This window comes from Scleropages formosus, chromosome 25, assembly GCF_900964775.1.
Source record: "Scleropages formosus chromosome 25, fSclFor1.1, whole genome shotgun sequence".
Lineage (NCBI taxonomy): Eukaryota > Metazoa > Chordata > Actinopteri > Osteoglossiformes > Osteoglossidae > Scleropages > Scleropages formosus.
Genome location: NC_041830.1, coordinates 3,037,229 through 3,063,886, shown reverse-complemented (window position 1 = coordinate 3,063,886; position 26,658 = coordinate 3,037,229). Strand labels below are relative to the sequence as shown.

Sequence of the window (26,658 nt, the reverse complement as noted above, 5' to 3'; positions counted from 1 at the left end):
TCCAACATGAAATTTTGCTCTTTAATACAAGGACTTATTTATATATGGAACAAATGTGGTGTCTCGATTTGTTGATCACTTGTGAGGTGAGTTCTTACATTGATTTCATATACATGCTCAAGTCTGTGTCTTCATTTCAGAAAGAGCTGTATGTTTGGATAACTATAGACAACCTTTCTCCAATATTTAAATGACAGGATTACATCACATTTATGGCGTACAATACAAATCAGAATGCGCACACCAAATACCTTTTCAGTAGATCATATAACCCTGTATGACAGGACAGTGCTGAGTAATAATGCCGTTACAGTAGCATACAAAAATGAGAGGTGTAAAATTGTACATCAAGACTGTAAAGTAGCATGTATGCACAATATCAATAAAATACCATTGATCAGACAAAGTTTAACTGGTGAATATGAAAAACACCATTATTCATTTCATTCTTACACTCTAGTTCTTTTTTAACCTTAAATGGGTAATAAAATGACTATGTAAAATGTGGCCAAGTGTCACAAAGTAATTTTTACAACCAGAACTTTATCAGGAAAAGTCCACTACATTGCTCAGAACTTTATCTGGTTTGTGATGTATTTCTGAAAACTAAATGCACAACAGAAATTTTCACTTTCAGTTCTAAAGACAGCACATGTGATTATCACGCAAGCCAAATTCTTAGGCCCAACTTTTGGCTGTATTGCAACATACAGTAAACTCTCATACCGATGTTAGGTAATGTAGCTTGGTGCTGAGCTATGACACACACACACATTCTTATTCAGACAGAACCTTAAGATTCACCCGCATTTTCAAAGTTTTTCTTTACAAAGCAGATGGGGAGAGATCTGTAGAGACAGCACAGTAAACGCCAATATCTTTACTAGAAATATCAAGCAGCTCCGTTGAGCAGAGCTTTGCAGAGCAAAAGGTGAACCTGCTTCCCAGGTACACAGCTTTTTTCACCCTATAATTTTGGATAAACTAACCGGAACCAAGCATGACCATCGCACACTGTATCCTAGACAATCTGGATACCAAATATGCACTTCAGTTTCCAGCACCAACTAGGTATCAATCAAGAAAAGCTGGTCATGTACATGGAAACAGGAGTCTGTTCTGTAAATAAACATTCCCTGACTGATGCCCAGAAGAATATGCAGAATATATCTGTTCCAGGCCTGCCTTCCCTTCAACAGAAATGACACACACGGTAACAGAGCCAGACGTTTTTGTTGTTTATCTTTTTTTTTTTTTTAAATCTTTGTTTCTGTTTTTCTCTTTGGGACTGTCAAGATGAAAGATGTCAATTAAATTAAACCAAAAGCAAGAAAAAAAAAATCACGTTTCTGCACTAGCTGAAAACTGGATGTAACAGTAGAACAGAAGGACAGCTACATGAAATAAATAATTTCTGCATATCCGCTCTGAATAATACAGCAAATAATTCCATCTCAGTGGTTCCTGCTACAGAGGGTATTGATGATGAAGACAACGGGACACTGAACACAGACAAGGGGCTCAAGGACACCTACACCAAGGTTAGTTGTGGAATGGATTCATATTTAATTATGATCTATAACTTTACATAGATTAAATAATGTAGATATACTAGGACGCAGATCTCTTTCCCCAGTAAACTTTCATGTCAGCCCCCCTCCTACTGATGTACTCCATTTTAGGCAGATACTTGTGCCAAAGCCTAGGTCACTCCACCTGGTTGTCACACTGCATTTCCACAGGGTCTGCTTCGGCCAGTACCTCCGGCTCCACACCTGTGATGGCCTCACCCTCGCCAGTCTGTGTCTGGCACCGAACATGGGCCTCCTCCACACCCCCATCCGCCACCTCCTGCTCTGCCTCGCCATCCCGGGTGCGGAAGAGGAGTTGGCCACCCTGAAGCACCTGTTCAGCAGCCTGCCATGCACCAGTGCATCCGTACTGCTGGTAGAAGTCAGAGTCGGCCTGGAACATGACGAGTGCCTGTGCCGTGTGGATCCGCACGTGTTGTGCCAGGGAACTGGCATCCATGAACTTCTCCCCGCAGGAATCGCACGCATATAGGATCTGCGTGTTGGGATCTGGAAGATGTACATGAGGTTTAAAAGCAGCAGGAAAATAATGCTGTACACTGAGTCGCAGCTAAAGATCACAAATTCTCTGTGTTAACTGCATTCACAATGTTTCATTAGTGAACCCATACTGTGAAGACTGCTTCTAATATGCAGTCATCTCCATGCATAATAGTGTGTCTTTGTGAGAGTCTGTACAAAACTGCATGCAAGAGTCCCGCTTGTGCATATGCATTTGTGTCAGTGTATGTAAATATGTATGGGTGGCATACCTGCTTCCTGCACCCTCTCCACAGCTTTGGTAATCTCTGCTTTCAGAGCCTCAGTCTCATCTACTGACACAGATGCAGCTACAGGCACCACTAAAACAAGACCACATAAAGTTATTTGCACCTCATGTGACAGAAGTTAGAGTTTTGTATTTTCAAAGATACAAACATTCCAGTTTTACTATTTTTGTGTTTTCTTCACCATTCCACTCAAAAATAAGTTTTTTCCCCCAGAATGAATATAGCCTGTGCTTACACAACTAGCCATTAGTTAGCAGTAAAAAGTACCCAAACAAAGGAGGACTGTGTGTCTTATTCAGCTCTCTTCTAAAGATTTTAAAGCTCCAGCTGGTGCTCTTTAGTGCTGCTGATCAATAGCAAGATGACTGCTGAACAGAATTTTTTTTAAGAAAAAAATACAATGTATTTCTTTAAAAAACTTTAAATTACTTTTAATTTGAAGCTAGCTAGAAGTTAAAAAATATACTTACTTAAATTTAAATTATAGCTATATCTGAGACTTTTACAGAACCCAAACAGTGAATAACTTGAGGTATATCTCTTAAGCTTTTATTGACTGTGTAGATAACGAAGTCAAAAGATGCTGTCTCACAGCGCCTGGGTGGTGCGAGAGAATGTGGGTTCGATCCCCACTCAGTTTGTGTGGAGTTTGCATGTTCTCCCCATGTCTGTGTGGGTTTCCTCCCACAGTCCAAAGACAAGCTGTTCAGGTTCACCCATAGTGTGTGAGTGACAGAGAGCGTGTGTTCCACTGATATATGGATGAGTGACCCATTGTAAGTACTGTATCTAGCAGTGTAAGTCACATTGGTGAATAAGGTGTGTGGGCTGATAACACTACATAGAGTTCATTGGAAGTCGCTTTGGAGAAGCATCTGCTAAATAAATAAATGTAAAGGTTATGGAGATTACATTTTTCAGTCACTTTAAAATAGACTTTGAACTTGAACTAAAGTAGATTTAATTTTAGTTTTGCTTCAAATTAGGAATATACATTTACTCATTAAGTAGACACTTTTCTCAAAAGCGATGTACATCTCATAGAAAATACAATGTGTTCATTAGATTAGCAGAAAGAGAGACTTAAATGCAAATGCATGATTCTTAAGTACAGTTAGTTTGTTTCTTTCTACTGTATGAATTGACACAAAAATAAAGTTCTGCAACATACTAGTATGCAGCGAAGGAGGTTTCCTGCTTTGTGCACTATGATTAAAGGATAGGCTCTGGACACCACAACCACGCACAGGTTAAGTGGTTAATGAAAACAGGATAAATGAAAACAGAAAAACTTATTTATTACAGTTTTATGGAATCTTTCCTGGAAATAAATCAAGGACTGCGTCTATTAAGTTCTTACTGACTGTGACTTATTGGCAAAAATGACTCTACAGAGTTATAGCACGACCTCTAGTCCCAACAGTGTTTGTAAGTTGAAAACCCTGTGCATTAGTAAAACAAGTATTTAATTAGAATTAACTTTATGTGGTCAGCTTCACAGTTGTACAGAAGTATGAATGTCTGTCAGAAACCCTGGTTCTTTCTCCTTTCTCTATTGCTTCCCCCTCCTTGTCCTGTATTCTCATCGCCACACCAACCTGTCAGCTGAGCGACGGTGCTAGCAGCCAGGGCCTCCGTTGTAAGGGTGACGATATCATCTGTGGTCACAGTAACAATGTTGACCTCTCCGTCGTCCAGCTCTGTGGCTGCAGCGGAGGCGGGGTGCAGTTTGTCCTCCCCCACCTCGCCATTCTCACTCTCGCCTCCGGCCACCACCAGCCGCTTCATGCCTGCCTTGCCCTGATGCACAGTCTTCACATGAGAGCGCAGGTTGTCCACACGGTTAAATCCCCTCCCACATTTGTCACACAGAAAGGGCTTCTCTCCTGGAAACAAAGCAGAGATGTGAGATGAAAACAATGAGCTGGATGACATTATTAGTCACAGTATAATAATGATAGACATTTTATGTTCCAGTGCTGATATATTTTTACTACTCATGTAGCCGCAATGAGGTGTATTTCTACCAATGTACTTTACGCTTTGCACACTGCTTCTATACTACAGTAGTGGTATGTTACCACCTGTGTGGCAGCTACCTGTGTGGATGATGATGTGCTTTGAGAGGTCACCAACATTGACGAAGGCTTTGTTGCACACATGACACTTGTGAGGCCGAATGTTGTCATGATGACGGATGTGGTTGGCCAGCTGGCTTGACTGGACGAACCTATACATAGAGGGACAAACAGAGGAGAACCGCAAAAGATCTGGGATATTCATCTGGGTTAAATGTACTTCCAAAACATGTATGTATGTCATATGTGTGTGTGTGTGTGTGTGTGTGCGCGCGCGCTGTATATGTTTCTGCAACAGATTGGAATTTCCCTCAGTTGTTAATAAAGTTTAATTAATTCATTCAATATACCCATTTTTCACATAACAGGGTTAATTTTTCCCTTGTTCCGTTAATTTTTCATCCAATTATACAAGTTACTTTTTCAAAAGGTCAAAATACCATTAGTTCTTACTGGAAAAATAATGTGTTCCCTGATTTTAAAAAATGTTACCTAAAATTAAGTAACAAGCTAAAATAAAAGGTACAATAAGACCAACAAATTTTATAAGATTTGTAATAATTATTTTTTTTAGCTCACTCTTCAGTTACAGTACTGTGCAAAAGTCTTATACACTTAGAAGTTTCACAGAAATATTTGTTTTAGATGGTTATTTAATGTCTTCTGCATTAGTGTCAATGGGAAAGTGGGAAATTTTAGATTTCCAAACATTCCTTTTGCAAAAAGTTACAGTAAGGGTTTTGTATCTTGTTAAAGAAAGAAAGTTTACACACACACACACACACACACACACACACACACACACACACACACACACACACACACACACACACACACAGAGTCTGAAAACACTGGGGGAGGGCACAAACCCAGGACAGGACACCAGTCCGTTGCAAGGCACCCCAAGCAGGATTCGAACCCCAGACCCGCCAGACAGCAGGTCCCGGCCAAACCTGCCACAACCCCACTTGGGACAAACGGTTGTTGACGATGGACGGCTACTATGTTTTGTAGGAAGTTTATTAATTAAGAGCATTATTTTTGGAGGCACTCTCACTTTACAACTTTTTCCCCCAAGTGCCTAAAACTTTACAGTACTGTATATTTTCATTCATTCATTTGTTGTCATTAGCCTATCCAGGAAGCATATGGTGCAAGGCAAGGTTCACCCTGGACACAGGCATTTTCATAATCTGGATCACAGATGTTTATGACAGTAAGCTACTGTTGGAGAAAAGTGCCAGATAAATGAATAAATAAATAACAGTTCTGAATCTGCTATTTCAATTGTGATATTTAATTTAATCAAAGGATGTGACTGATTGAGATTGTGAGCATGACAGGAAGTACAAACTATATAGATGGTTTTGTTATGGAAGAAATGTAGTGTCTGCAAGCTTTGCAAAAGACATAGCAAAATTAATAAAATACTTATTGTAATAGCAAATTTCCTGCATAACCCGGGAAAGGGGTGTATATTTTCATTAGCCATTGTAGCTTTTGATTTTACAAGACCCTAGTGTATGGGGGTGGAGTGTACATCCACTGGTGGTCACTGACCTCTTACCACAGCGGTCACAGACATACGGTTTCTCTCCAGTGTGCTGACGGACATGGGCGATGAGAGAACTAGCTTGGGTGAACCCCTTTCCACAGATCACACACTGGCAAGGCTTCTCTCCTACAAAAAACACACATGAGACAATGCAAAAGGGGCTTTTATACAGTGTATATTCTCATGACTGGGTAGAGTGAAATGAAGCATTGTAAAATATTAGAAATTATAAGTATGATATGTATTTGTGTTTTTCTGCCAGTGTCAGAGTGCATGGCACATAACAGCTATGAAAGTGAACAAGTTTAAAATTTAGATATCTGCATAGACAGGATGTAAACACAAGCAGTGAGAAAACATTGGGTACAAGAGGAGAGCAACTGTGCGAGTAGGGCCAACAACTCCCATAAAATCTTGAATATGCGCACAGTCTTGCTGTAATGGAAAAATCTAAACACTATGTATAACGCTCAGGATTTCTACAGTCAGCCTCCACTAAATTTGGCTGAGCAACACTACAACAGAACTACAACAAGTACTACAGCACTTAAAGTGATAATTATTGATTTATTATAAGTATTGTGGACAGTAAGTTTAGCATTTTATTCATTTGTACAGAACCAAATTGTGGTGACTTGCACATACTGCAGCCAAAAAATTAAAAATAATAAATTACAACGAGTGAAACGGCAAAAAGGCAGCTAACTGTGAATTGACATTGCAAAATCGAATTCACACCAAGTGACTTGAGAAACTGCTTTATTTTATGTCAAACAATTAAGATTTTGAATGTTCTTTGATTTATGGAAACATTTATGTTAATAACTTTAACAAAAGGTAAAAACACATACATCATTACTTAACAGTATAAGCAAACAATGTTGTGTATGCTCCTGTGTGTGTATGCAGGTAAGTGGAGTACCTGTGTGAATGCGCACGTGTCTCTGCAGCGCCCCTGGGTCAGCAAAGGCTCTCTGGCAGTGCATGCACACATAAGGTTTTTCACCACTGTGCACACGCAGGTGTCGCTTCAGGTTACCTGCACAGATGCAACAGGTCACACACCTGCACATGGGGGGAGACGCACCTGTACCCCAGAGCAGTGTTTGAGGCTCCTACAGGTGGACCCTACCTGAGGTGGTGAACTGCTTGCCACACTCTTTGCACTTCAGCGGTCCATCTGCAATGTGAATCTTAAGGTGCGCCTTCAAATTCCCCACCTGGGAAGGGGACAGGTGTAGATGAGCTGCTAAGCACTATGGGAAGGGGGAGAGTCATAGCAACTTCCAGCTCAGAGGCTTATCAGCCTCACCTGGTTGAAGCGCTTGTCACAGTGCGGACACCGGTGGCCCTTGTCGGTGTCGTGTGTCTCCAGGTGACGCATCTTGGCGGTGGGGTCTGAGAATGCGCGCTCGCAGTAGTCACAGTGGTATGGCTTCTCGCCACTGTGCACCAGCTGGTGGCGCTTCAGGTTGCCCGACGTGGTGAAGAGTTTGCCGCAGTCCTCACAGCTGTAGCGAGCCTCGCCTGTGTGCCGCTTGCGGTGCAGATTCAGCAGGCTTATCTGCCGGTAGCTCTTTCCACAGGTGATGCAGCTGTACGGCTTCACTGGGCTGAGCAACGCATAAACAATGTGCTGCTAATAAACTAATAATGAACAATGCGCTGACACACTAACCATGCATAAAGAACATAGTTTTATAAACCAACAGTGATCAACAATGGTAAACGAACAATGAGAATCTAACAAATATTTTGAAAAACTAACATTGAACAAACAACATGCAAACAACGGCCTTCAACCTGCAGTGATACAGATGCCAATAGCTACAGCTTCTGAGAATGCTGGGATTGCGGAGAATCCCAACGCTGCTGGCAAACGGCATCTCCAGCGACACAGTTTAACTTTCAAATATCGATCAGCACAGGAAGTTGGACATATTGCCAGGTGTGTATCTTGGAAGGTTTACAAGTTGAAGAAAAGACTTTAATGGCCAAGCACATTTGACGATATACGGTTTGAAGAGGTAGGGTAACAATAGAGTGACAGCACTGGATGGAAATTTATTAAATAAATATTATCTAAACAGTACAATTACTGACAGACACACACACACACGTATGGGTGTGAGTGTGTTTGTGTCTGCACTGTTATATACATACTGTATACAGGCATCCCTTGAAACATATCCCTTTGGGTTACAGGAACTCAAGCTCACAATTTAAGACCCCTACTTTCATTTACAAGGCATTTTTTTTTGCACGTACAAGGACTGGATCATGATTTCACGCGCCTGTAGTGTGAAAAATTGTTTGTTCAAGTGATTAATATGTTCTAGCGTGATGTAAAAGTTAAGACATTCAGAAAATGTATGCTGTCTGTTTAATGCAAATGTTGACAGGGAAAACAAAACGTAAAGAAAGTTTAACCTTTAGGACGCATCCCGACACACTTCTTAAACAGGGACAAACTGTTCGGAGTATAGGTCATTTTTGTGTCGGACGCAAGGGAAGTTTTGAAAGTGTTTCCATGCCTTGTGATGACCTATGTAGGAGCTTGCAAATAAAAGGAGGCAAAGCAAACCGATCAGGCAGACATCAAGTTGTACGGCACTCTCCTATCGACCAATGTTGTTGTGAAAAGTCTCTACGTGTCTGAGTGTTTTGTGCAGATCTCCTGCGGCTGATCGGTTCCAGAAATGGGAATATAATTTCTTTCACACCCCTATCGATAGTTGGGTGGCACGAGACCAGAGCCACTTAGTGGCCTTCTCAGTTATAGTTTGGCTTGTGTGGAGTTCTCAAACATTAGCTCTTGTTTTCAGTCAAGTAATTTATGGTAGAAAGCCCATCAGTAATACTACTGGGATCAGGGATTCAAACCAGTTCTTTGAATGCAAGGCAAGAGCACAAGCCACTACACCACCTGTTGCCCCAAGACACATTAAAGTAAGATTAACTAAATGGGCCACTTAGGCCAGAGAAAAGGAGTGGAACAGAAACCAGAATACAATGAGTTTGAGACCCATAGACTGAGGGCTAAAAGCTCAGGCTCCTCACAAGAACTCACCTGTGCGTCTTCTCATGGGCCTTGCAAGCTGCCGGATCGGAGAAGGCCTTGTGGCAGTCTCTGCAGCTGAAGGGCTTCTCACCCGTATGGATTCGGATATGCCTCTTGAAGTTGCCAGTGTGTGTGAACTTCTTACCACAGTCCTGGACCGGGGATACCAGCAGCACACACATTTACATTAACATTTATTCATTTCCAAATATCAAGCTCGGCAAACACCTGAACATTTGAACCAACAACCTGAGCTACGAACACCACCAATCTTCTCTACCACTGTTAAATGGAGTAAATCTTGGCACCATTCAGAGTATCATCTCTAATGATTCTTAACTGCAGTCAGAAACTTTATTTGTTACAAAGAGAACTGGAGTCATAACCCAATTAATGCCAAAAACAGTTAAGGATGGAGAACTTTTACAGTAATGGCATTTTTAGACGATGTTCACTAATGCTGACTTTAGTGATCCCACTCCTAGTACTTCTTCATTAAAACTCACGCCTCCGAAACTGTGCCACCTGCCAATAATATTTGGCTCTGTTCAAACCGTTTAGTTTGTGTATTGTTTATACAGAGGGTTTTACTAAAAACACCAAACAATTATTGCAATGAGCATGCAAGAAAACGCAGAACAGAAGCCTATCACCAATACCAATCTGAGCTCTGCGGCCCAAAGACTGCAGTCCAGACTCCTTCATTTTATCACATGCTACGGAAAAACCTGCCGGATATTGTCCTTGGAGGGGAGCGGTCCTCTGTGTAACTTTTTTTAAATTAATTTTTTTTGTTTTTTTCCTAATTAATTTTGTAACTCTGCTCCTTATTTTAATGTGTAATGTGTTGCTTAAACAAATGTATACTAAAATAACTATATATTGCCATTTTCCAACTCTTTAACTAGAATGGTACCAGTTACAAGGCCTCACAGAAGGGGGAGGGGTATCCCTCTAGTAGCAGTTACCAACAGAGCTTCAGTCCCAAACTCTGATAGTAACTGGGCAATGACTATATATGGTTGACAGGACAGCTGAATACTACAAAATCAAATGCACAGTCACAAATTCAGATGCACAGCACACATTCGCTCATTGTGGCATATGCACATAAACACAAACACTTCACATTTGAACAATCTGCTGTGGATATTGTCACACTAGCATACAGTACACACCTACACCTGCTTACCATGCTGGATACCATGTGACCTTAACATACTACACTCATCACCATGTTACCCTAATACATAGACCAAGTTACAGTTAAACACCTAGTTGCCATGACTCCCCTGTGTAAGCCCCTTCTGTCCACAAAAAGAGGACATCCCCTGGAGTGAGAGACGAACGAGGGTCAGAGACTAAGGTTTCAGGAGTCTGAAACCTGCTGTTTTGATTACCTTCTCCCCAACAACTTACCCAGCCTAAAAGCAACAGAAAGAGCAATAGAAACCAGAATTCCAGGGTAGGTCCCTCTTGCCCGGCAAAAAAATGTTTTTCAGAGTCACATGAGCAGGCAAGGAAAAACAATTAGGCACAAACCTCACACTTGTGTATCACAGAGCCATACGCTCGAGATTCACTGCGGTCAGTAAACGCTCCCGGCCGCAGCTGCTTTCCTTCTCCGTTGCCCTCTTCTGTCTGTGCATATTCCATCTCAGGCTCTCCCCCCTCATCCCTGTCCTCCTCTCCTTCATTCCCTGGTTCTTCCTCTTCGTCCTCTTCGTTCTCTTGCTTGGACTTGCTGCCTTCACTTCCCTCTGAGTCTACAGGCAGGAGATAAAGTGTTTAAAAACACGTGTTCATTCTAAACCTACAGCATCAGTGAACAGCAACACTAAAGTCTGGAGGACTGAATGACTGAACTGTATACAAAACTGACAGTAAGGGTAATACAGTAATTGAAAAAAGCTCACCTTGTGCTGTAGTGTGTCGAGCAGAACTTCTAGCTCTCCTACGCCGGGTGCTTATGCAAGTCCTTCCCATACTGGACTTGACAGACACCTCTGAAAAAACAGCATGATTCACAAACCTGCACACAAACCAAGAGAACTGATCGCTATAATAACTCAAGGAAACTGGAAACTGACTGGGTGTGTAGTCAGCATCTGAAGGGTCATCCTGGAACTCAGGAGCATCTTTGCCCTCTTCTTCTGCATCACCTGCCCTGCAAGCAGAGGGCCGGGAACCTCTTACTGATTTTCGGGGTGACGGAGCTTCAGCGGGCATTTCCTGTGGCACTGTGGACTTCTTCTCCACAGCCTTCGGAGTTGCCTGCAATGTGGAGACTGACTCGTCTTTGGAAGCACCACAGTCCTCAGAGCTTTCATCCTCGACTTGCTGCTGTCCCACATCATGGTGCGAGGCAGCCATCTCTTCTTTTTGTGGCCTTTCCTCCAGCACCTCTGCCTCCATGGCTCTCTCTGCCTCTGTGAGCAACATGTGTGACAGAGTTCCATGTTCATTTTTTTAATGGCACATTTTGCATTTTACTGTCCCGCCAAATTTCGAACCTGTCCAATTTCTGAACACAGCAGACAGATAAAAATAAGTAAATGACTAGGTTCAAGACATCCTTTAATGGGAAGAAAATGAACACAAACATTTGCTGCTCGCAAGTTTTTCAGTTACACTATCACTTGCTATGCAATTTTAATACAAAAAAAGAACAAAAAAATTTAAATGCCTGAAAATAAATTTAAATGAAGCACTAAAAAAGAAATTACATAATACAATAATACGCTGCTTAGCACGCAGGACATGTTCCTAGAACATGGCGTGCCAAATGAAACAACACTAAACGGAGCCACTATAACATTACATTTTATTAGACAAGAGAAAAAACAAAATACGATAAAAAAAAATGTACTTTTTTTTGAGTGATTTTCACTGTGACAACACAGTACGGTGAAACAACATGTAACACATGTGAGAAACATATGCTGTAGCTGCACATGACCAAACTAAGGGTCACACTGATGGCTCACATGCACAGGAGTAAGCACGAGCTGCAAATCGTAGGACTCATTTTTACAGTGTGCTCTGACACACTGAGCCGCCTGTCCAACTTGCGTGAAGAAATGGACACACCAGCTGCACGCACCTGGAGGCACCAGTCCTGCATGTGGCACGATGTGCAGGTTGTGCTCCAAACTGTGTGCGGACAGCAGTGTCTCATTCACTCCTTTTGTGTTGCTTTGCTGAATAGACACGGGGAGCGCGAACTGCATGGCACAGGTAGACTGTGAGTAATGGGTTCCCAGTGCCACTTTGCAGCACTGAAACCGCTGGGCCGCCCTACACACACGTACGCATACATTCACGTGTGGAACTGAGCCCTGAAATGCTAAATAAGCTGTGTTTGTGAGAGAGAGATAGTGAGAGAAAGGTTCCACTAGCACGCGTGATATAAGTAAACAGCTCTGGACAGGGCAGCTTTTAGCAGGATATTACTGTCATAACTAATAGCACTCCCTTAGAAGAAATCACCCACAAGAGCAAGATATGGGGGCTATTTTACTTCATATTTGTGCAAATTTGTGCAAGAAAACCATTTTGCAAGAAAGATGAAGATGATGTAGTCTGTGACACGACAGTTTATTATTATAGCAACTGTCATTTTCAGAACCGCTTATCCCATATGGGGTCACGGGAAACCGGAGCCTACCCGGCAACACAGGGCGTAAGGCCACAAGGGGAGAGGACACACCCAGGACGGGACACCAGTCCGTCGCAAGGCACCCCAAGCAGGACTCGAACCCCAGACCCACTGGAGAGCAGGACCCAGTCCAACCCACTGCGCCACCACGCCCCCCCAGCAACTGTCATTTTACTTCAAATTTCTTAATGTTTTTCCATAATTTCTAGTGCACCTGTCCATCTAACATGTGCCAGAATTATTCTACTTGTCTGAATATGCAAATACAAGCAAATTACTTCTTCCACACAATAAGTACTTGTCCCAAACTCATCAGTGTTGAATCCTGCAGAGTGAAGAGTGTGGGGTGGCCTGAGTGAGTTTGCAGTTCGTACTTACTGGAAGGCAGTTCGGTGCTGCCTTCCCTGGTGTAGGTGAGAGAGTGGTAGGCTGAACAGGCATTCATAATCTCCTGCATCTGCAGGAAGGTGGCTACGGCTAGCACGTCCTCCACGTTCTGAGGGCCCAGGCACAGCTTTGCTGTGTACATGAACTCCAGCACCTGTTCCAGGCCTGCGCAGAGGATGGAAGAGATATGCAATCATTCCTCGCTCATCAGTCTCAAGCTAATATTTTAATTTTCTTTTCTTTAAATTTATTTAGCACATGCTTTTTTCCAAAGAGTCTTACAACATTAAACTACTTTCAGCAATGTATCCATTAAAACAGCAGGGTAATTTTTACTATATTACTTTAGGTTAAGTACCTCGATCAAAGATACTAGAGCAGGAGGCATGATTCGAACCTGGGTCTTTCAAGTGCAAGCCAGCAGCTCTAACCACAGCGCTACCTGCTGCCCCTGAAACTCACCTGCAGCATTGCTGATGTCAAGATGCACCACATCCTTCTGGTCCAGGAAGAGGGTGCGGAAGTAGGCACTGCAGGCTGCCAGCACAGCCTTGTGTGCTTTAAAGTCCACTCCATCTACAACAAAGGTGCAGTCGCACAGCAGACCCAGCTGGCGTTGGTGGTTCAGTTCCTCCAATACCTTGCTGCTGTGCCAGGGGAAGTCCATTGTGAAACCAGGGGAATGGAGGGGCCAGCAGGGGCTGTGGGTGTCTCAGTCGGCCTCCTCTACAGGGTACAGAGTAGAGAAAGACAGACGGGTGGGTAAATAAATGTTTTCACTGCTCACTGAGCTTGTCATTGATTGATAGTCAAAAAGTACTGTATGTTTTTCGTTGCCTTCAGCTCACTGGGTGGTGTTTTGACTAAAACAAAAAAAGGAGTATGCAAACACTACACAAATACCATCATGAATTATTAACTGTTCATTCAGGACATACTGTATATCATTCACACAGATGTGAATATGAGCTGATGCTAAATGGCCTCCACTGGATCAACAAACATTTATTTGAATGCAGTAAGATGTGCAAAATGTGCTGTGAAACAGTACTTGCCCCCTTTTCCAATTTTCCAAGTTTTACATATGACATTTAATCAGACCTTTTGTCAGTTCTACTACTACAGGTGGTGGCCGATTTACAATGGTTCGACTTACAATTTTTTCGACTTTACAATGGTAAGCCGGCTCTAGAAATTCAGTAGGAACTGTACTTTGAATTTTAAATTTTGATTTTTTTCCCGGGCAAGCAATATGTGGTGCGATACTCTTTTGTGATGCTAGACAGTGAGCCGCATCTCCCAGTATGCCATGTGGTTGTGTTTTGTGCATCCATAATGTCACAGAAACGCCGATCTGTGTCTCCTACTACTGTTGAGAAGAAGAAGAGGAGGGCAATTACTCTTGAGGAAAAACTCAAGATAACTTCCCAGCATGAAGGCGGAAAGCCCGTAATGGCCATTGTATGTATGCTAGGCTATGATGTTTGTTAGGTTAGGTGTATTAAGTGCATTTTCGACTTAAAATATTTTTGACCTATGATGGATTTCGCAGAACGTAACCCCATCATAAATCAGCAACTACTTGTATACGAATAAAGCCTTAGAGCAAAAAAGTGGCACCAGTATTGCTTTAACGCCATTTCCTTGTTGTGGAAGATAATGAAATGTGCAGCTATAGGTGCAAAAATATAAATGCGCATTCACTGTCAGAAACCTGTTGCACCAGTTGCAGTAATGACTGCAACAAAATGCCTCATGTAGCAGTTGACCACATCACACACACATTTTCAGAACCGCTTGTCCCATACGGGGACACAGGGAACCGGAGCCTAACCCGGCAACACAGGGCGGAAGGCCGGAGGGGGAGAGGACACACCCAGGACGGGACGCCAGTCCATCACAAGGCACCCCAAGCGGGACTCGAACCGCAGACCCACGGAAGAGCAGGACCCGGTCCAACCCACCACGCCACCGCGCCCCTGAGTTTGACCACATCAGTGAGATGGTATTCTGTTCCATTTTTCCATGCAGAACTGCTTTAGCAAAACATCATTTAGGTTTAAGAGAATGAACACTCTTTTCAGTCCTCCCACAACATCTCCATTTGACTCAGGTCCAGACTTTGACTAGTCTTTTCCATAACTTTAACTTTCTTTTGTCAACTATTCAAACGTTGACTTGCACATGTCTGCAATTATTGTCTTGCTGCATAACCTAGCTGCATTTTATCTTCACGCAAAGTATGATGGCCTGACATTCTTCTTCATAATTCATGGCTCCTTCAGTAATAGCACAGCACCCAGGTCATGTGGCAGCAAAATACACCCAGACCATGATGCTGCCACCACCATGCTTAAAATTTCATTTTCTTTTTAGTGCGTAGTTGTTTCTTTCCTTACCCATTTTTGCACGTTGCCTATCATTGTGGAGTCATGAACATTGAGTTATGAGATCATTAATAATTTTACCACTTGGTTGTGGAGAGATTTTGGTAGGACAACCACTTCTAGGCAGATTCACCACCGTTCCAATCTATTTGATGAGTATGGCTCTGACTTAATAAAGGTTCTAAGCCTTAAATATGACTGTGTAACTTTACAAACTGATAGGCTTCAGTAATGCTCCTTATGAGGTATCCAGAAATTTCTTCTGAGAGTATCATGATGGATTTCTATACTTTCCTGCCTTCCCAACTTGACTTTCAATGGTTAGGGTTTAAGGAGTTGGCCCAGATCAGGCCTGAGTATTTCCAAACAGCTGACTCTACCTCATTAACTAGACTGATTAAAGTTAATACACCTGTGACTGTACATTTCAATTTCCTCCACTCCACACAAGAAAATGACACAAAAAACAATACTGGTGTTACTTGGAGATACAGAGCACTGTCCATAAACATATTTAATGTACTGGACAGACACAGTGGTTTCATGAGCCCTTTGATTTATAAAGTACCCATCTATTATGTACCTGGCTAGTCTTTAGAACATTAAGGGCACCACACATCATTGACTGTAAATAATTCTGACTTTCTTCTCACCAACCTCCATTATTCTGATTCCCACTGATTTAGACTGATCATTAACACTGACTGATCCTCTGACTCTCACCAACCCTCATTAATTCTACCACTGACTCTCACACATTCCATATTTATATTGATTTACTTAGCTGGCACTTTTATTCAAAGCCACCTAGCTGGGTAATTTTTTACTAGAGCAGTTTAGGGCAAGTAGTGTGCTCAAGGGTACAACAGTAGGTGGGATTCAATATTCTGGTCCAAAGTAAGTGAATCAGGGTCTGAGAGAATCTGTGAAACTAAGTGAGTCAGTGAGTATAAGAAAGTCAGCATCAGAGAGAGTCAGTGAAACTAAGTGAAGTAGTAAGGATGTGAGAGTAAGTGAATCAGCATCAGAGAGACTAAGTGAACTTGTGAGAGTCAGGATCTGAGAGAGTTAGTGAAGCTGAATCAGCAAGAGTCAATGGTGGTGTGAATAAATAGTCATTCAAGGAAGATCAGTTAGATTAAGTGAATCAGTGGAAGTCACTGAGTGTCGGTGACAATAAGTGAGTAGAAAGAATCAGTGAAACTCAACTGGTAAGAGTCAGAATCGTTGAGGGGTGGTGAGAATCTGTGAATTAGTGGTAGCAGAGTGGATATAGTTGCTGCCTTCTGTCCAATAAGTTATTGTCACTGACTCAATCATTTTGACTGTGACAGATTAATTTTGTTTCTCTGGTTCTCACTGACTTTCAATTATTTTGACTCTTGCTGATTTACTTTCTCTGACTCTTGTCACTCACTTGTGTGACACAGAGTCAATAATGATTATCCCGACATATTGATTTTCTCTGACTCTGACTAACGTATACAAACTTTAAGTGATTCTCTCTGATTCTTACTGAACCTCGTTGACTCTGATTCACTTATTCTCACTGACACTCTGAGTCTGACTAGGATTTTTGAAATATTTCGACTGCGACTCTTACCACTGACTGACACTAACCCTCGGACTCTCCTTGAAAAACAATGCTAACCCGTCAGCCGCCATGTCCGCTCTTACTCTTACAAAAGTGCACTAAAATACTTTTAAAGAGTGAAAACACAACAAGCTGCAGACTGACACACGACACAAACAGCCGTCTGTGTGTCTTGCGCCAGGTTGACGATGCGGCGCATTGATTATGTATCCTCTATCGCTGTATTGGCGCTATCCGGGATTAATTCGCCGTGCCTAGAACAGAGCGACGCGGGCGAACAAGATGGCGGGCGGCGCTCGCGCGGGCCTCGCGGTAGCACTCCTCCTCCGACCCTCTGTCCTTCCGCGTCCGTCCCCGAAAAGACATTACAGTGTGCTCGCGGTCGCCTACACATACCTGTAAATAACCCCGTGGTCGGATAACGCGCTCCCACCAGTTGTTCGCGTAATGTTTTAAAAAGACTTCCCACACTCCGTTTTGTTTTGTCCGATCGACGGATTCGGTGATCGATCTATCTTCTCAGACTTAGTCCGCCGCCATCTTCCTCTCGCTGATCGATTGATACTGGCCAGTCGTCGACCACTGCGCATGCGTAGATTGCCTTTTACCGCAATAGTTAAAACTGAGCACGCGGTGGCGCGATTTATCTCCGCAGAGAAATAGGATTTTCAGTAAAGTGTCATTTATAGGTAAAATACTAGTTTAAGGCATAATCGCATTTTTCTGTATCGGTCTAATACACTAATAATCATTACTAAGTTCAAATATGTTTGTTTATGTATGTAATGTATATACTCCTATATAATCATGGACGAAGCTGTCACTTCCATGCCCTGTATATTGGAATGCAGCTACACTTATTTTCCGTATCAGTGATACATGAAGCACCATCCAGTATAAACTGTTAGAAATACAGCAGTGCACCTTAGACCATTCTCCTATGTTGACGTTATTTCATGTGTATTTGTCTCTATACTTTACGTTATGTAATGGATTCCAAAACATGTTTATTAAATCATTTAATAAATGTACAACGTCACGTCGTGTGTATAAATATTCTTCTCTGAGGTGGAAGTCACTTCTGCTAAGTGAATTAATGTAAATATATATTAACGGTGTCATCTTTTGGAGTAAAACCGAAGCTTTCTATGAGATATAAAAATGAACAGACACTACAGTAATATACAGTAATACTTGACATTTCACAAAAAGCCTTTAGATATATTGTTATTTATATAGGCTGTAATACACTACAGTAACTGATTTAGCAAGTATGACTATCAGTACGAAGTATCGCAGAAAAAAAAACTACTTTGCATATCGTAACATCTAAGATTTTTTTTTACAGCTGTGGTGTTTCAAGAAAGTCACTGGAGTGCTGCAAACCAAATCATGAACACTAATTTTCACACACAGACTTATCTTTCATCTCTACGGAGTAAAATAACGCTTCATGAATCTTACTTTATAAATGTAGCAATATATTTTACTAAATGTAAAAAAAAACTTTAATATACTTGATTTAGATCTTCCTTCATATACATATGACAAGTGCAAAAAATAGAGCAGCTTCCTCCGGTTTCCTGAACTCTAGGAAAACTTGGTAGAAGTTTGGAATATGGAATCTGTCAAAGTAAGAGTGAAAGTAAAGTTTTATTTTAATATCTTTCTTTTTTAAACTACAGGATCACAAAGGAAAATTGTCACATTTCTGTGACACTCATGACTTGAGCCTCTGTTTCCAGGTCTCAAACAGCAACGACAAAACAAACATGCTGGTGTTAAAAATACCACAATAAGACAAGGTTTTCATAACCTGGGATCCTTGTTTTTGATTTGCTTTGGCACAGTTCTGCATGTTAGATATTCTCACATGGTTTTATGACTTGTAATTACACAGCATGTCATAAATTTGGAATCATATTTACTGTGTGCTGATGTCTGTTTAAGTAATAAATTTTGTTTGATGTTTTCATGGCAAAACTGGATTTCTCATGATGTATGATTCAAGGATTGTTTTAGACTGGAAGATTAAAACGAGAGCAAAGTTTTGCTTTGTGGAAAATTGATGTGAACATTTTGATATTCAAAAATGTCAAAGTTATTTTTTTGAAGAGGGCATTGCCATTGGTGTGTTAATGCCATGGTTTGTTCCGGAAGGAAGTGATGGACCCAAGTGCGGAGCAAAAAGAGGCTTTATTATGGGAAATCCAGGTATCATTGTCACAGGACAGGCAAAGGTCTCCGAGGTGCATACGTCGATGAAAGGGAAATCCAGAAGACGAGGCCGATGAACAGGCAAGAGGTCGATGATCACAAACAGTCGAGGAGGACAAAGGAGTGGGTCGAGGGAAGAAGACGTGAGGGCAAGGAAGACGCTAAGGCTGAGCAAGGAGGTAACGAGTCGCAAGGCTGAACAAGGTTCTCTGTTAGCTCTTGCTCTGCCGCAACCTTTTATGCGTCTGTCTGTGCTGAGCCCCAGGTGTTCCTCCTTCTTCCAGCGGTGTGGGCAAGGCAGTTAATGCTGTTTCCCACTGTCCTGATGTTTTGTGGTTTTACGAATTTTCAAAGATACCATTTTAACATATTATTTATTTATTATAGAATTTTCTGCATTTATTAATTTTGTTAACTGTTTCTCTCAGAGTGACACTTGCATTTCATATCCCTTCATTAACTGGCAATAAAACATTCAAACCGAAGTGTGGGACCACCTTCATTCAGCTCCTCTATACAATGTATACAACTCCTCTTTGGATATGTATTTTTCTTAGTCTTCTTAGTCTTAATTTTAAGGCAGTTTAAGCTTAAAATTCTTTCAGTGTTATGCAGCATATTTTTAAGAATGTAAATTAAAAGCTGTGCCCAGTAATTTGGCTTTGATCAGACCTGTAATATTGTGAATACTTCTTGACCCTTCTGGATATTAAAGCTTTGTTCAACATTTCGACAAACATACTCAGCAAATAAGTAAAGTACATCTCCTGATGTTATTGACATAGTAAAGAAGGTTGACAGTGGCCAGAAGCTGACAAATACTGTACATGTTTTATGGGATAAGCCATTGAGAGTGATGAAAATGCTATGGAAATGGTGGTCTTCAGTCATTTAAATTAGTTTTAATGTCATCTGAAGTTAATTAAAAGCAACGAAATATATCTTAACAAATTTATTGAATTTATTATAGCTTTATCCAAGACAGAATTATTATTGAACGTAACTAGTGAATAAATCACAGAACATGTGTATTACTAAGCCTCCATTGACTGTTAGTAATAAAACACATAACACACATCATCTGAAACCGCTTGTCCCATGCGGGGTCACGAGGAGCTGGAGCCTAACCCAGCAGCACAGGGCAAAAGGCCGGAGGGGGAGGGAACACTACCAGGACGGGACGCCAGCCCGTCGCAAGGCACCCCAAGCGGCACTCAAACCCCAGGCCCACCGGAGAGCAGGACCCAGTCAAACCCACTGCGCCATCGCGCCCCCCACTGTTACTAGTAAAAGGGACTTAAATTTAAAAATTAAATTACGAACAGCCTTCAAGTCTCACTTGTGTTCATAAGATGAGGAGCCAGTGTATTTTTGAATTGGTCCTCTTGTAAATGCCCCCAAAAGTGGTCTCATGATGAATACCGTCTTAGTATGGGAGAAACATCACAGGAGCCACAACTGATCTTCCTCTCACAACTCAAACAATCCCATATTCCTTTTCTTGCCATGCCTAGCTACCTGTTTCATTACACTGTCTTGAAATCAAACTGAATATTCCAATGCAATTTTAACTGGCTGCCTTGCTAGCTGACTTATGGTCATATTACTAGATAGAAGAGAGCTTGCGATAGCGGAGAACGTGACAGCAAAGCGGAACCACTGATACGAGCCCTATTAATAAAGACCAGGCGGACATACAGGCATGGATAGTGTGTGTGATGTGGGCTCCTCGTGATGACAAAGAACAGACCTCTGGGGAATGTTGTCTCCCTTGCTCCCAACTCACACACTCACACAAAAGCACACGCACATGTTCTCATACACACACTGCTCTCAGTTTCTCCTGCTCACACATACACACACGAATTCACATTGACCCATTCATACATGCAAACAAAACACAGTAATAATTATGGTTCCAGTTTTTCTTGGTTACACCTGAGCAGAATTATTGTCCTTTTCTCTATCAAAAGCTGCACTATAAAAGTGTACTTGAGCACAAATGGAAATCAGACAAAATCTGTTTAAATATTTAATCTAAACAGAGAATTCTTCCCAAATTGCTTCACAGCACAGGTTATATAAACATGATGCCTGTTGTATTTTTACTTTTTTTTTAACATTTCAGAGCCCTGTACAGACAGTGCTGTCTTTATTAGTAGGGAATAGGATTGTGGGTATCAGTGTGCATTAGTCTCAAAAAAAATATATGCATAAAGTAAATAGTCAGAGACTGATGGGAGGTCTGGGTTTGTGGCTATAGAACTGGATCATGTCAGAAATGCAATGTGTTTTGTCGAAAGATGTGAATGGAGGTAATGGTGAGGAGCCCAACTCCCTGAGAGCCTCAGACTTAGCTGAGCTTAAGGTTAAAGTAAGGGTTAGGTGTAACAATAATCACCTGTATTGGAGTCTTTGTTTAACCCCTGGTTAGAGCCAGCTTTTTATTTTTGGTGTTCCCGTCGAAAACTGGGTTACGGTTAGACTTTTTGTTCATAAAGCAGTTACAAAACATGGATGATCATGTAATGTTATATTTAACTTTATATTGAACTTCATTTCTAGTTATTATAACAAGTTCTGTTAAGTTTTTGCAATTTATTGTCTACAGACTTCATTTACTTGAAATGATACCACTTGTGTGTGTGTGTGTGTGTGTGTGTGTGTGTGTGTGTGTGTGTGTGTGTGTGTGTGTGTGTGTAAATCTGCTGACCATGGCATTTGGTTCTTTTTTCTTTTTGTTATATCTCACCGATTCATTTCCTATGATGGGCCAGATGTAATTGCACACACCACATCATAAATTGTGAATGAAAAATTCAATTAAAGAAATTATCATTGTTTTTTTTTGTTCAGATGCCTAGTGTGGAGGATGTCATGAAGCCTTATGGTAGTCCGATAAAAGAAACCATTTTTAAGTTACTTTAAATTTGCAAACATGTCAAATTTGACTGCTACCCAACTTGAGGGTTAAACGTGTTTGATCATACAGGAAATAATTCCACAAAAACAGGACATACTTCTACATATAATTAATTTTCTGCAGTAGGACTACAATAAACTGGAGTGTCAAACAGCCCAAAAACCAAGCGCAAGGGACAGCAGATAAGATCAGCTGTCCAGAGGTTCTCCAGAACCGTGGTTGGACATTGTTAGTCTAGGTGAAGCTGCTACATGGAGCATCTTCTTCATCTCAGTTAGTAAACACTAGTCTGGGCAGTAGTATAAGGATTAGGCTCATGAGGCAAGTCAAAAGATGGGAGGAGACAACATGAGGTGGATGGGGGAATAAATAATATGGGGCAAATGGAAGGACAGTGCACTGATGGACAGGAATAGAGAAGCAGCAAGACTGAAGTTTAGTCTCAGATCTTAATCTCTGTGCGAAAGGTCTGGGCAGGCTCATGCTTGGCTGGGTGCCGGCGTGCCTTCACTGTTAGTGCTCCATCACCCCCCAGAGATGAGGTCACTGAGGTGGGGTCCACATCCTCTGGCAGCTGGCACTTGTGAGCAAACGTGTTCATCACTGTGCCGTCTGCCGCCAGCTGGGGCAGGGAGTGGAGGTACAGGAGCAAGAATGGAAATAAAGAAGATGACAAGGAGCAGAGATTAGTTGTAAACAAGGGGTGCAACTAATAAACTCATCACGTAAAAGACCCTGAAAAAAGCTTTCATTTCATATCTCAGAAATGTCCCATTGTTGTATTGTACTCTGCACATTATCTATCTATATTTACATTTATTCATTTAGCTGTCACTTTTTACCAAAGCTACTTTAAGCTAATTATTTACATAAACTGGATAACTTTACTGGAGCACTTTTAGGACATTTACCTTGCTCTGGGTTAGTACATCTGGAGGTAAGATTCAAACAAAAAAACTTTTTGATCCAAAAGAAACAGCTCTAACCACTATGCTACTTGCTGCCCTATCTATCTATCTATCTATCTATCTATCTATCTATCTATCTATCTATCTATCTATCATAGTAAAATTAGTAATAACAGTAATAGTGTGTGTAATAATAACATGATCAGCTGTGTAAACAAGTCAAAAAGTATTTTTAAATGTAAATGTATCATCTTACCAAGGACATTATATTATTGCTACTACTACATTATTTCATTTAGCAGATGATTTTCTTCAAAGCGACTTCCAATGAACTCTATGTAGTGTTATGAGCCCACACACCTTATTCACCAAGGTGACTTACACTGCTAAATACACTACTTACAATGGGTCACTTATCCATACATTAGTGGAACACACTTCCTCTTGCACCACCCAGGCACTGTGAGACAGCAGCGCTACTACTATTAAATGATAATATTAAACTACTACTTCTATAATAATAATAATAATAATAATAATAAATGTGAAAAAGAAGAAGAAATAAAAACCTAACTCTTGTCTCTCAAACTGCCTTCCCTACAAACCAGATGAAGGTGAGCAGAGGGAAGGGGTCTGTGTAGCACTGTCTGGGTGTTTTTCCCTGTCTCTCACTTTCAGGAACACTGATGCAAATGTCAGCTACTTACCTTCTCAGCCCGCACTTCAATCTGGTTGTTGGAGGTGGTGACGATGACGTCTTCTGGCGAGAAGTCGCTGACATCCACTGTGAACTGATATGTGTCTCCCATGGTCTTAACGTTCCCTGTGGTCCCAGTGCGACCTGGAGGGGGAGACGGGTGGTGAGCAACCTTGTTGTCACGGCTCATCCCCTGATGTTCCTACCCAGCATGACATGATGTCCGATCTCTTACCTCCCAGTTCTCTCAGTTACAGCTGGATGACGATAGCTTTGGGCAGTATGCTACAGTAATGTCATTGCTTACCCCGAGGCAGCAGGTGACATGGTTTTTGCAGCTACCAATTTGCAAACCAAGGAAGCAGGCATGAATCTCACATTAAACATGTCCCACCTCCATAAATGGGGAAATCAATTTAATCAGTTTAACACATTAAGCCCCTTTAAAGAAATGTGTCAGATATGTAAATATTAAACAATTGACCCTTGAACTACACATTTTTGAACTGCATGGGTCCACTTATACCTGGATTTTTTTCAATACATATATTGGAAAATTTTTTGCGAGATTTGCGACAATTTGAAAAAACTGGCAGATGAGCCGCGTAGCCTAGAAATATGAAAAAATTAAGAAAAGTTAGGTATGTCATGAATGCACCCAATATATGTAGATACTAGTCCATTTGATCATTTACTACCATAAAATATACACGTAACATGTATAACATGTACAGTGTTTTGCATGATATAAGACAATATTGATATAGGTACTGACAGACAGACAGACAGACAGACAATTTGTCTTGTAAACAGACAATGTAAACTTACGATATCGATAAATACAGTAGAGTATTGTAAATGTATTTTCTCTGCCCTATGATTTTCTTAACATTTTCTTTTCTCTAGCTTACTTTATTGTAAGAATACAGTATATATTATGTATAACGTGTTAACCAACTGTTTAAGTCATCGATAAGGCTTCTGGTCAACAGTAGGCTATTAGTAGTTAAGTTTTTTGGAGTCAAAAGTTATATATGGATTTTGTTCTGTATGTGTGTATAGCCCCATTGCTAGGCAACAGCTCGCCGCCACCAAGGCCATACCTCCCTAGAGCCATTCCCCATGGGTGAGGTCACCTCTCTGGACTGTCCTCAGGCATCTCCTGGCACACTTAGATGGTCGGTGCCTTTTCACCTTCTGCCCATCACCCCCTGCGTACACACCTCTCTAGCCTCAGAGTAATCCGTGTACTGGGCCCATGTGCAGAACACACACATTCCCATTTAGCAACCACACCTCCTGCCATCTTTCAAGGACATTGTTGATTTGTATTAAGTAATGTAGTGTCCAGCGTTGTGCTGGTGTTCATCTCACTGTACCATGGGATATGCCAGTGATAAATGTCAGTTGTGGTAAAAGTCATGGCTACAATAGTTACTATTTACTAATACTCCATTCATTTTCAATATGCTGCTGCATATGTGACTTCTGAGGTCAAAGCTCCAGTGCTCTATGTGTGCGACGCAAAGGCAGAAAAACGTAGCACGAACCGAGTGCATCGTCGTGGGGGGGGTGCATGAACGAGCCAAAATTCTCAGCAAACATGGCTCGGCTCTTCTCCATGTATGGCGCCGCGGTGGTGGACAAGGATGAGGAGGAGAAGGACGACGTCTGCTGGAAACTGCACTCCAATCAGAAAGCCGAGGACTTGATCACACTCATTGACGACGAGCCCGGTTAGTTGTGTTCTTGTCCACAAGAAGCAAGGGCCAGGATCAGCATCCACCGTATTCAGAATGTTCTTCTACAGGATCTCTCCGTCTCTGTCCCGCTGCTTTTCTTGTGTATCTCCAGCTGGGTCTCCAGTGCTTCTTCTGTCTGCCTTCTTCTTTCTATGAATGTGTTTTGTGTATGTGTGCGTGTCTCTCTCACCCTGGTTACTCTGGCCTCAGCCAAAGTAAGCCTTTATAGTCTTACTGTGAGTGATGAGGCTATAACTTGTGTGTATGAGAGAGGGGAGAGAGAGAGAGAGAGAGAGAGAGACAGAGAGAGAGAGAGAGAGAAAGAAACTCTGTGTGTGTGTGTGTGTGTGTGTGTGTGTGTGTGTGTGTGTGTGTGTGTGTGTGTATACTCTGGAAGTTTTTTCCCAGATATCTAAGTGCTATATTTACCACCTGAGAGATTACGTCAGTGGCTGGGAAAGTTTTGTTCGATGAGGGCTTTAAATGGGGGCGGAACTTTTCACAGAAAGGACCAGTCCGGAGAGGGAGGAGCAACATAGTGAGACGGTCATCAGCATGTGACACAACCCACACCCTCATTCCACCATGATTTATTCTGTTTGCCTCCCATCAGTTTTAATTTGATTTGAATGACTTATGGCTGTCTAATGACACAGAATGTCAAGCCCACCCATCTGTCCTTAATGAACATCATCAAGAAGCCATTACATTGTGTTTTCAAGACCATTTCATGTAGGTTCAATAACAAATCCATTAACAGCAATGAACGAGAATGCCACATATCTATAGATTTCAGTGTCTCAACAGGATTGTATATTTCTGCTAACATTGCCAGTGAAAACTGTGTTTACACTTAGGCCACCTGGGAAATAGGATGAAATTGATGAAAGAGTCAAAGAAAAGCAAGTAAACTACGATTCTGGAAATTCCTGCAGAACAGGTGGGAACACATGTTGGAACAAATCCTGATGAAATTTATTTAGATGAAGTACAGTTGTGAGAAAACATCTAAAAAACTTTAGAATGTTTTGGATTTCTGCAAAGTGGTTCCTAAAATGTCATCTGATTTTCATTTAAGTCATTATAATA

The 26,658-nt window shown here is 41.5% G+C and overlaps 2 protein-coding genes across 2 annotated transcripts; both read right to left on the bottom strand.

Annotated features, from left to right (window-relative positions):
- Positions 1-1,546: 1,546 nt before the first annotated feature.
- Positions 1,547-17,651, bottom strand: zbtb17 (zinc finger and BTB domain containing 17). Its single transcript, XM_018741793.2, has 15 exons — positions 17,479-17,651; positions 13,564-13,827; positions 13,093-13,266; positions 11,147-11,485; positions 10,973-11,062; positions 10,599-10,822; positions 9,066-9,208; positions 7,308-7,608; positions 7,128-7,215; positions 6,918-7,034; positions 6,001-6,121; positions 4,462-4,592; positions 3,961-4,248; positions 2,345-2,434; positions 1,547-2,081 (listed from the first exon to the last, which is right to left on the bottom strand). Exons 2-15 carry the CDS (start codon positions 13,766-13,768, stop codon positions 1,708-1,710), a joined length of 2,685 nt encoding a protein of 894 aa, XP_018597309.2. The 5' UTR covers positions 13,769-13,827; positions 17,479-17,651; the 3' UTR covers positions 1,547-1,707.
- A 4,335-nt stretch (positions 17,652-21,986) lies between these two features.
- hspb7 (heat shock protein family, member 7 (cardiovascular)) lies at positions 21,987-25,891 on the bottom strand. The gene is made up of 3 exons (XM_018741952.2): positions 25,378-25,891; positions 23,838-23,971; positions 21,987-22,844 (listed from the first exon to the last, which is right to left on the bottom strand). The coding sequence occupies exons 1-3, from the start codon at positions 25,448-25,450 to the stop codon at positions 22,665-22,667; spliced, it is 387 nt and encodes a 128-aa protein (XP_018597468.1). The 5' UTR covers positions 25,451-25,891; the 3' UTR covers positions 21,987-22,664.
- Between the last annotated feature and the right edge of the window lie 767 nt (positions 25,892-26,658).